The sequence below is a fragment of the Cherax quadricarinatus genome, chromosome 21 (genome assembly GCF_038502225.1).
Source record: "Cherax quadricarinatus isolate ZL_2023a chromosome 21, ASM3850222v1, whole genome shotgun sequence".
In the NCBI taxonomy this organism is placed as follows: Eukaryota; Metazoa; Arthropoda; class Malacostraca; order Decapoda; family Parastacidae; genus Cherax; species Cherax quadricarinatus.
This window is the reverse complement of record NC_091312.1, coordinates 40,606,281-40,618,518: the sequence shown is the minus strand read 5'-3', so window position 1 is coordinate 40,618,518 and position 12,238 is coordinate 40,606,281. Positions and strand designations below refer to the sequence as shown.

The following is a 12,238-nucleotide window of genomic DNA, read 5'->3' as shown; positions in this document are numbered from 1 at the left end:
TTAATAATCCAACAAAAAGCTGCTGCGTCGGTGATAACCAGCTCCTGTGCTAGACAGCACACCCCTCCACTTTTCAAAAGACTCATCTTGCTAAATATACAAGACATACACTCTTATTGTTGTGCCTACTACACATACAGAACTTTAAACTCCACTGTAAACCCTCCCCTAAAACTACTCCTCGACAGTTACAACAGAATGCACAGTCACAATACAAGGCATAACACATTTTTCAACATCCCTTGAGTAGGACTCTCACTATGCAAGAACGCTATGCACATAAAAGGCCTGAGGACACGATTAATAAACTGAGGAAATGTTTTAGTGCCAGGAATGTCTACATTTTTTATTTTGGATTTTATTTTTAAATTGGTATTTTTTTAATTTTGTGTAAAATGGGTGTCTTCTCTGTGTTCAATTGACAGAACAGAAGGCATCCTAGCAAAATAGCTAAGAATTTGGTTGAACTGAGTAATGGAACTGGCTTAAAATAAGACACAAAGTGAATGAAATCACTGATACGTGAAGTGCACTGAGACAGCTGATTTCGTGCCTGCGTAATTCCTTAAGTTTTCCAACAAATTTCAAACTTTTGGTGTCATTATCGTCAGAAAAAGATTCTCTACCATTTCAGATTTTTTAAGGTGGACGCTGAGAACAATATTAATTTTGGGGGTCTGGACAGAAAAAAGATTAAAGGCACACATTTGTATAATTATGTGCAGAGTTACTGAAAGTATTACTGAGGGGACTGAAGAGGGGTTGCGGAGGTGGTTTGGTCACTTAGAGAGGATAGAGCAAAATAGGATGACTTGAGGAGGGTATAAATTTGTAGTTGAGGGAAGGAGGGGTAGGGGCCATCCTAAGAAAGGATGGGAGGAGGGGATACCGGAGGTTATTGTGTATAAGGGGCTTGAACACAGAGCAGGCATATGTGAGAGTGCTAGATGGGAGTGGAGACAAATGGTTTATGGGACCTGACAAGCTGTTGGAGTGTGAGCAAGGTAATATTGTGTGAAGGGATTCAGGGAAACCAGTTAGCAGGATTCAAGTCCTGGAGGTGGGAAGTACAGTGCCTGCACTCTTAAAGAAGGGGTTTCGGGGTTCTGCTGTTTGGAGGGACACCTGAACTGTCGCATCTGTGCGCCTCTGATAAGTCAGTGATAAGTGTCCAATGAGGACACTGCAAATCTCCAAGCAGATATACATTAAGTCTTCAAAGAGCCACAGAACACATTATCAAGTCCAATAATGACAAATTTCAATTACTTTGCTATGGAAAACTTTAGGAAATAAAAGCTAGATCAATGTATAAAACAAATTCTAACCACCCAAAAAAGTAGAAAACTAATATGAAAGACTTGGGAGTGATAATGTTTGAGGATCTCACTTTCAAAGATCACAACAATGTCATTATCACATCTTCTAGGAAAATAATAGGATGGATAATGAGAACCTTCAAAACAAGGGATGCCAAACCAATGATGATCCTCTCTAGGCTGGACTTCTGCTGTACACTAATTACCCCTTTCAAGGCAGACAAAATGACAGTTTGGGAGAATATACAAAGAAGTTTCACTGCATGTATAAATTCAGTCAAGAACCCCAGTTAATGAGATCGTTTGAAGTCCTTAGACTTTTACTACTTTGTCCAACCTGTTATCAATCTACCCAGTATTAGTTTCAACACACTTCAACTGATTCTTCACGTCACTAGCTCACTATATACATGCAAATTCTGTCTTCCCAGGTATATCTATTTGTTACCTGATAAAGTCCATTGTATGGGCAAAACAATGTCAATAAAGAATGATGTTATCCATTTTTTTATTTTTTTATTATTATCACACTGGCCTATTCCCACCAAGGCAGGGTGGCCCGAAAAAGAAAAACTTTCACCATCACTCACTCCATCACTGTCTTGCCAGAAGGGTGCTTTACCCGACAGTTTTTAAACTGCAACATTAACACCCCTCCTTCAGAGTGCAGGCACTGTACTTCCCATCTCCAGGACTCAAGTCCAGCCTGCCGGTTTCCCTGAACCCCTTCATAAATGTTACTTTGCTCACACTCCAACAGCACGTCAAGTATTAAAAACCATTTGTCTCCATTCACTCCAATCAAACACGCTCACGCACGCCTGCTGGAAGTCCAAGCCCCTCGCACACAAAACCTCCTTTACCCCCTCCCTCCAACCTTTCCTAGGCCGACCCCTACCCCGCCTTCCTTCCACTACAGACTGATACACTCTTGAAGTCATTCTGTATCGCTCCATTCTCTCTACATGTCCGAACCACCTCAACAACCCTTCCTCAGCCCTCTGGACAACAGTTTTGGTAATCCCGTACCTCCTCCTAACTTCCAAACTACGAATTCTCTGCATTATATTCACACCACACACTGCCCTCAGACATGACATCTCCACTGCCTCCAGCCTTCTCCTCGCTGCAACATTCATCACCCATGCTTCACACCCATATAAGAGCGTTGGTGAAACTATACTCTCATACATTCCCCTCTTTGCCTACAAGGACAAAGTTCTTTGTCTCCACAGACTCCTAAGTGCACCACTCACCCTTTTCCCCTCATCAATTCTATGATTCACCACATCTTTCATAGACCCATCCGCTGACACGTCCACTCCCAAATATCTGAATGCATTCACCTCCTCCATACTCTCTCCCTCCAATCTGATATCCAATCTTTCATCATCTAATCTTTTTATCCTCATTACCTTACTCTTTCCTGTATTCACTTTTAATTTTCTTCTTTTGCACACCCTACCAAATTAATCCACCAACCTCTGCAGCTTCTCTTCAGAATCTCCCAAGAGCACAGTGTCATCAGCAAAGAGCAACTGTGACAACTCCCACTTTATGTGTGATTCTTTATCTTTTAACTCCACGCCTCTTGCCAAGACCCTCGCATTTACTTCTCTTACAACCCCATCTATAAATATATTAAACAACCATGGTGACATCACACATCCTTGTCTAAGGCCTACTTTTACTGGGAAATAATTTCCCTCTTTCCTATATACTCTAACTTGAGCCTCACTATCCTCGTAAAAACTCTTCACTGCTTTCAGTAACCTACCTCCTACACCATACACATGCAACATCTGCCACATTGCCCCCCCCTATCCACCCTGTCGTACGCCTTTTCCAAATCCATAAATGCCACAAAGACCTCTTTAGCCTTATCTAAATACTGTTCACTTATATGTTTCACTGTAAACACCTGGTCCACACATCCCTTACCTTTCCTAAAGCCTCCTTGTTCATCTGCTATCCTATTCTCCGACTTACTCTTAATTCTTTCAATAATAACTCTACCATACATTTTACCAGGTACACTCAGCAAACTTTTTTTTTTTTTTCAACAAACCGGCCATATCCCACCAAGGCAGGGTGGCCCAAAAAGAAAAACAAAAGTTTCTCTTTTTAAATTTAGTAATTTATACAGGAGAAGGGGTTACTAGCCCCTTGCTCCTGGCACTTTAGTCGCCTCTTACAACACGCATAGCTTACAGAGGAAGAATTCTGTCCCACTTCCCCATGGAGATAAGAGGAAATAAACAAGAACAAGAACTAGTAAGAAAATAGAAGAAAACCCAGAGGGGTGTGTGTATATATACATGCTTGTACATGTATGTGTAGTGTGACCTAAGTGTAAGTAGAAGTAGCAAGACATACCTGAAACCTTGCATGTTCATGAGACAAAAAATGGACACCAGCAATCCTACCATCATGTAAAACAATTACAGGCTTTCGTTTTACATTCACTTGGCAGGACAGTAGTACCTCCCTGGGCGGTTGCTGTCTACCAACCTACTACCTAGGACTCAGCAAACTTATCCCCCTATAATTTTTGCACTCTCTTTTGTCCCCTTTGCCTTTATACAAAGGAACTATGCATGCTCTCTGCCAATCCCTAGGTACCTTACCCTCTTCCATACATTTATTAAATAATTGCACCAACCACTCCAAAACTATATCCCCACCTGCTTTTAACATTTCTATCTTTATCCCATCAATCCCGGCTGCCTTACCCCCTTTCATTTTACCTACTGCCTCACGAACTTCCCCCACACTCACAACTGGCTCTTCCTCACTCCTACAAGATGTTATTCCCTTGCCATATACACGAAATCACAGCTTCCCTATCTTCATCAACATTTAACAATTCCTCAAAATATTCCCCCCATCTTCCCAATACCTCTAATTCTCCATTTAATAACTCTCCTCTCCTATTTTTAACTGAAAAATCCATTTGATCTCTAGGCTTCCTTAACTTGTTAATCTCACTCCAAAACTTTTTCTTATTTTCAACAAAATTTGTTGATAACATCTCACTCACTCTCTCATTTGCTCTCATTTTACATTGCTTCACCACTCTCTTAAGCTCTCTCTTTTTCTCCATATACTCTTCCCTCCTTGCATCACTTCTACTTTGTAAAAACTTCTCATATGCTAACTTTTTCTCCCTTACTACTCTCTTTACATCATCATTCCACCAATCACTCCTCTTCCCTCCAGCACCCACTTTCCTGTAACCACAAACTTCTGCTGAACACTCTAACACTACATTTTTAAACCTACCCCATACCTCTTCGACCCCATTTCCTATGCTCTCATTAGCCCATCTATCCTCCAATAGCTGTTTATATCTTACCCTAACTGCCTCCTCTTTTAATTTATAAACCTTCACCTCTCTCTTCCCTGATGCTTTTATTCTCCTTGTATCCCATCTGCCTTTTACTGTCAGTGTAGCTACAACTAGAAAGTGATCTGATATATCTGTGGCCCCTCTATAAACATGTACATCCTGAAGTCTACTCAACAGTCTTTTATCTACCAATACATAATCCAACAAACTACTGTCATTTCACCCTACATCATATCTTGTATACTTATTTATCCTCTTTTTCTTAAAATATGTATTACCTATAACTAAACCCCTTTCTATACAAAGTTCAATCAAAGGGCTCCCATTTTCATTTACACCTGGCACCCCAAACTTACCTACCACACCCTCTCTAAAAGTTTCTCCTACTTTAGCATTCAGGTCCCCTACCACAATTACTCTCTCACTTGGTTCAAAGGCTCCTATACATTCACTTAACATCTCCCAAAATCTCTCTCTCTTCTCTACATTCCTCTCTTCTCCAGGTGCATACACGCTTATTATGACCCACTTTTCGCATCCAACCTTTACTTTAATCCACATAATTCTTGAATTTACACATTCATATTCTCTTTTCTCCTTCCATAACTGATCCTTCAACATTACTGCTACCCCTTCCTTTGCTCTAACTCTCTCAGATACTCCAGATTTAATTCCATTTATTTCCCCCCACCGAAACTCCCCTATCCCCTTCAGCTTTGTTTCACTTAGGGCCAGGACATCCAACTTCTTTTCATTCATAACATCAGCAATCATCTGTTTCTTGTCATCCGCATTACATCCACGCACATTCAAGCATCCCAGTTTTATAAAGTTTTTCTTCTTCTCTTCTTTAGTAAATGTCTACAGGAGAAGTGGTTACTAGCCCATTGCTCCCGGCATTTTAGTCGCCTCATACGATATGCATGGCTTACGGAAGAAAGATTCTTTTCCACTTCCCCATGGACCAAAGAAGAAATAAAGAAGAACAAGAGCCAGTATTTTATACCATTTCTCTCCACCATTAGCTTATGTGAGAATGAATGGAAGACTGACCACCAGATGAAGACAATATCCATGGGGTGAAATCTAAATCTTTCAATGACTGAACAACCATGTGCTGAACCCTGCAAGGCATGCAGCAAAGAAACATTCAGCACTAAGGTGCATCTCGTACTTCTTGACCCCAGTTGCTGTACAACTGCATGTGGTATAAGTTTGATCTCTCCTAATGTATGCACTATATAGTCTATCCCCCATCCCATCTACTTCTCAACAGGTTAAAGAATTATGAAGCCATTCACCTTGACCCTCGATCACAACTGGGTTGATTCATCATCTCAACATTTCCTCCAACATCGAAAAAAATTTCCTCAGTCTTATTGTTATTCACAGTGTTCTCAAGCCCTCACCCAAATCCCAACTTTGTGGACAACTATTATACAAGACAAGAAGCAATCAACTACATTCACTCCCTCTGATTCATATACAACAGCACCAGAGGCAACAGAAAAAGGAAATTCTGAATAGTCTGTAAATCTGTTAAGCATTGCAACAGACAATTATTTAGAATACAAAGGCAAATATCAATATGAAAAAAATTCTAAGCTTTTAAATGCAACTAGGCACCAGTAAGACAACTTAAAAATGGAAATAAACCAAGACAGAAAAATAAATGAACTAATAAACTAGAAAGACAGGTAAAAAAATGAGGATAGAGTAAGAGGCAAATTGTGTTAGACAAAAGGAAACAATCTGCCAGCTATTAAAAATGTTGAATTAAAAAACAGGTAAAAATTATAATACTTTCACTGTTTTTTTTTTTTTCAACAAGTCGGCCGTCTCCCACCAAGGCAGGGTGACCCAAAAAGGAAAGAAAATCCCCAAAAAGAAAATACTTTCATCATCATTCAACACTTTCACCTCACTCATACATAAACACTGTCTTTGCTGAGGTGCCCAGATACAACAGTTTAGAAGCATATATAAATATATATATCATATCCCTCTAAACTGCCAATATCCCAAACCCTTCCTTTAAAGTGCAGGCATTGTACTTCCCATTTCCAGTATTCAAGTCCGGCTATATAAAAATAACCGGTTATCCTGAATCCCTTTATTAAATATTACCCTGCTCACACTCCAACAGCTCGTCATGTCCCAAAAACCATTCGTCTCCATTCACTCCTATCTAACACGCTCACGCACACTTACTGGAAATCCAAGCCCCCTCGCCCTTTACCTCCTCCCTCCTACCTATTCGAGGACTACCCCTACCCCCCTTCCTTCCCCTACAGATTCATACGCTCTCCAAGTCATTCTACTTTGATCCATTCTCTCTAAACGACCAAACCACCTCAACAACCCCACTTCAGCCCTCTGACTAATACTTTTATTAACTCCACACCTTCTCCTAAAATTAAGTGATGGCAGTTTCATGATTAAAAGAAAAAAATTCCTTCTGAAATGGTAGAAAGCCTTTTTCTGAAAGTAGTGACACCATAAATATGAAATCTGATGGAAAACTCAATGAGATTCTGAAGGAACAAAGTTGGCAGTTTGAGTGCAATTTATGCATTAGCAATTTTGTCCACTAAGTTTTATTTTAAGCCAATTCCATTCCTCAATTCAACCCAATTCCTACATATTTCTCTAGTATGCCTTCTATTATATCGAGTGAGTACAAAGAGGTGTTTATTCAACTATCAGAACTATCGTGTAAAGTGAACAGAATTCAGTAATTCTGCCAAATTTACCAAAAATTCAAAAGATTCAAATTTAATAAAACAGATTACAAAATAAACACTGTATACATTCCATCCACTAAAGCAACCTATGCTCTGTTCATTAATCATGTCCAAGGCCTCTTCTATATTACATTTGCTCTCCATTTCAAATTCATCAACAGACAAAATTCAAATTTTTACCATTTTGTGTATAATAAAAATAACCAAGATTGGTTATGGTTTAGGGCATCCCAATAATTGAAGCATACCTAGTAAAAACCCAGGTAGGGAGTAGGGCACCTTACCTTTCCTCAAAAATAGCCCCAAACGAATATTTTTGTTACATTAAGCCCTATTTCAAGCTACTGTACTACCAGTCTTGAAACTGTCTAAAATTATCTCTGTATCATATGTCTTCCATTCTATCAACTGATACCAAGAAACAGCCAATAAAACAATAACCCCCCCCCCCCCAAGAAAATCGCTCAAACTTGCTAATTTAAACAAAACACAAGGCCAGATGTTAGCTCTTCCCATCATCTACTGGGTGAGGGCAGGATTTTTTACACTGTGCACACTCACTGCAGAGACCCATTCTCTCATATCTAGGCCAAAATGTACCACACACAAAATATTTGAGGGCAGTGTTTAAAGTGTAGATCTACATGAGTAACACTGGCATCAATAATGTAGATCTACGTAGGAGACTGTAATAGGGTTAAAAGCAAAAAAGAGGGGTTGTACAGATGGAACTAAGTGATACAAAGTAGTAAGTAAAAGTCAATAGATAAGCCAAACAGAAGCTCAAAGAAGACTAAGCCATTACCAGTAATGCAACAGGAATATGGGGGCATGGTAGTACAGGAAGGCCCTGCTTTACAGTGCTTCGCTTTACAGTGTTTCACTAATACAGCAGTTTTCAATTATACTCATTCTTCGTGTATTCAGGCTTCCTACAATAAATATATTCACCATTCACTATAAGCTAAGTACGAAAATACTGTTAAGGTAAATAGGTAACAGATGTACTGTAAACAAGGTTCAACACAAAAAAACGAGGCTGTGCCTATAACTCTTTTTACATTTAACAAATTGAGAAAATCAACTGATCACCTTCAAAATAATTCCCTTTTGATTTGACTATCAGCTGTATACAATGCTACCAATGTTCACAGCAATTCTGCAGATCATTTTCTGAAAGGCTGTCGTTTTTTATTTCACATCTTCTACCAAAAAAAAAAATGGGGTTCCTTTGAGCACTGACTTGATCTTCGGGAAAAGACAGATGTCACAGGGAGCCAGGTCTGGCAAACTGGGAGAGTGCTCAAACACAGTGATGTTTTTATTACCTAAAAACTGCTGTCCAGACACAATTCCTTGCAACATTCTTTTTGTTCATCTGACAACATTTTTGGAACCATTTCTGCACAAACCTTTCTCATGTTCAATTCTTCCATTAGAATTCATTGAACACTCCCTGTCCAAACGAACTTCGCAGCTATTGCTCGAACACCCAACCTTCTGTCTTCTCGAATCACATCTAGCCTTTTTTCAATGTTGTCATTGGTAACTGCTGTGCGTGGACGGCCTGGGCGATCATCATCCTTCATGCTTTCTCTGCCATCAGAAAATCATTTGTGCCATTCAAAAATGTATGCACAAGACATGCACTCTTCACTGTAAGCCTCAGTCAATAACTGAAAAGTTTCCATTTTGGATTTCTTCAGTTTCACAAGAAACTTGATGTTAATTCGCTGTTCACCTTTGCACAACATTTTCTGACCAAGGGAAAGAAAACATCTATATCTGAAAGCGCATTCACTCGTACTGAGTGAAGCAATCAAGTTGAGCCTTGTCTTGCTGTGACAGGTTAGAACATGTTCTATAATCATCTCTCTCTCCCCTCCCACTCTTGGTTCCTGAGCTATCAAGTTATTCTCTTTTTTTTTTGTGTTGGACCTCATATTCATTTTTAAAACCTAGCTCTATTGCTCAATTAATATATGATAGTGTAAACATGTTATCATACTTTCATATGCATTTGAAAGTGAAAAAAAAAAAAGGAAATGTTTCACTATATATACAACAGTAGCCTGAAAACCTAAAGTACTGTATAAGCGAGGCCCCTCCTGTACATTAAAATCCCAAGTGAGCCACAACAAATTTAAACCATTACTTTACCATTAGCAATAAAAATCAAAGCTGAATGAATGGAACAATGACAACAATAAGTAAAATCCAATGATATTCCGAAGTACACTGGGCAGTTACATTATGTTATATAACTGAAAATTTTGAGGTAGAAGCAAAAACAAGAGCCTCCATTTTCCTCACAAACTCACACGGAAAAACCAGTAATTACACACAGGAATTTTCATTATGCACAATTCTCCTAAACACTGCAAATATTTTTTTTAATTTAGAATGTTGTTTTAATTTAGAATAATCTCTGAAATTTGGACAATTTCAAATTTCTAATTAGGAAAATATAATTAAAAAATTTCATGGGAAAGCAAAGAATGTTTTCTGAAATGTTGCATTCAGAACATTTTCTGAAATTTAAATTCTGAAATTTTAACAAGAATTCTTATAAATTCCAATGACTATTATTTTGTATTTTTTTTTTTAAATTCAGACACTACTGAGCAATAAGCAATCCAAATAAAACAGACATCACTATATTGCGCTGTATATACTGCACAGGCATGTTTACGGTATACATAAAATTAAGAGTACAGTCAGCCCTCCGAATTTGGGTGAATTAATTTTCTAGAGGTTTCCACAAATACATACCACCATATATATTGTAGTTATATACATATAAATAATTCCGCTTTAGGTCTGGGTTCATTTTGTTTCTAAGATGCCATCTCTTCCTATATATTCACATTTATAAAAAGAAAAAGAAAATCCAAAACAGAGAAATTCAGGCACAGGATATTCAACTACCACATTTTCAGTAAAATCCCATGGTTGATTTTCAATTTAGGGAACAAACTAAAACATGAGGCAAACAAAAAAAAAAAATTAAAACTATTAACAGAAGACCCTTCAGTCAAAATGAGTGGTGATCAACATTAGGGACTTAAGGAAACCATGAATTTGGAAGGCTGACTGTATGTACTTGCATAATTCACAATATTATGCCACCTGTTGAAGTTGTGGATATAAATGATGTACAGCATATTATTAATGAAAAAACACTAAAATACTGTATCTTTTACCAGCTTTTCACATAGTACTTTTCCTTCCTTTCCTGGCGGGTGCCTCCACACCCCCTGAAAATGGGAAATATGTAGAGTTGATGATGATGATGATGATGGATAGTTGATGATGACCAATGATGTTTATCAGTGATATTTATCAATGATGATGTTTATCAATGATGGTTGATGATAATACACCAAATGAATGAAATATATGTATATTTTTACTATATCACAAGTTGCATATAAGCATCACTAAATATTTAATAGTATAGGGTTAAAACTACTGTTAATTAAAAATCCAAACACAGTTAAACTCACTCTTTAGTATCTAATTTCTTCCTCCCTCTTTTTGGCGCAGGTGCAGACTCACTGGTAAATGAATCAGGAGAGGATGCTCCTGAGTCACGCCCACCAGCATCCCTTACACCTCCAGGCCGTCCTCGCTTACCAATACCACGCTTAGATCTCCGTCCTCGCTCCTGACTGCCAGACCTAGGTATGAAGTAGTGCATATTAACAATCAGGGTTGAACTAAGGTCTTCAAAATTTGAAGCAACCAGTATTCATAAAATCACTTGTAATTCACTTTTTTCTTTGTAAAGTACACCTTAACACTGTCTCAGATATTTTATCAAATGACACTATCTTGTAATGATAAACTGGAAATAAATATGCAGTACAACTATTCTTAGAGTACAAGTCGTCCATCACTAATTTGGCAATTAGTTATCTGGTTCCATCAGCAATCTGGCACTAATTTCAGCTGGCATAATTTTCAAATTGTGCAGATGGTTGTAAATCCACAGCAGCAAGCCAGTGGAAGAGAAAGCAGTGATGAAAATGAGGAAGATGTAGCAGTCTCTCTATTGATAGGTTAAATTAAGTGTATTCTAACCTAACCACTCTGGAATCCTTCAAACGCACTAATCCAGCACACTACAGGTCTCAATGATGCCGGACTAGTGATGGCCGACCTGCACCTTCTTTAAATACTTACGAAATGTACTGTACAATACAGTGGACCCCCGCCTTATGATATTATTTCATTCCAAAAGTCTGTTCAGGTGCTGTTACCGAACGAATTTGTTACCATAAGGAATGTTGTGAATTAGATTAGTCTGTTTCAGACCCCCAAAAATACACGTACAAAAGCACTTGCAAAAATACACTTACATAATCGGTCGCATTGGGAGCTGATCGTAAGGCGGGGTTCCACTGTACTTGTATTCAAAGCAAAGGCCCCTCCCTCCCTTAATGTTTAACCTGTCAACATTATTAAGCAAAAAATGCACTGTCTGATTCTACAAAAGAGTACCAGTCACTAATCCCAAAGAAAGAGGGTGAAATAGAATTATGATGAACCTAACAAATCTCTAGTTTTGATCTACTGTACTGTCTCCTGTTTGACAGTCCTTAACCTAGTAAAAATCTGTATTCCAGCAATGAGTAATGAAAAGGTAGCCAGCACCACAATGGCAATATTTGGCAATGACTGACCAATAATTAGTTGCTGCTACTGTGCAAAGGTTATTCCTTATTACATACATAAATATTTAAACAGTACACTGTCAGCCAGAGCACAGCCTGATTGCATGAGTGTCTTAGTGCAATTAAGAGTCAAGCCAATACACACACTCA

At 38.4% G+C, this 12,238-nt stretch overlaps 1 protein-coding gene across 13 annotated transcripts in view; it reads right to left on the bottom strand.

The window, feature by feature from the left end:
• LOC128689171 (protein AF-10) overlaps positions 1 to 12,238 on the bottom strand; it is a 236,773-nt gene that overhangs the window by 118,055 nt on the left and 106,480 nt on the right. For 10 of the 13 annotated variants that reach the window (XR_011392290.1, XR_011392291.1, XR_011392293.1 and 7 more), the window contains exons 6-7: positions 10,919 to 11,092; positions 10,616 to 10,669 (exon numbers count right to left, since the gene is read on the bottom strand). Coding sequence is in view for 7 of the 13 variants with exons in the window: in XM_070087402.1 (XP_069943503.1) it covers positions 10,616 to 10,669; positions 10,919 to 11,092 (228 nt within the window). In the remaining 6 variants the exon portion in view is untranslated. The remainder of the gene's footprint in view (positions 1 to 10,615; positions 10,670 to 10,918; positions 11,093 to 12,238) is intronic. The other 3 variants (XR_011392295.1, XM_070087404.1, XM_070087405.1) reach the window with 1 other exon arrangement.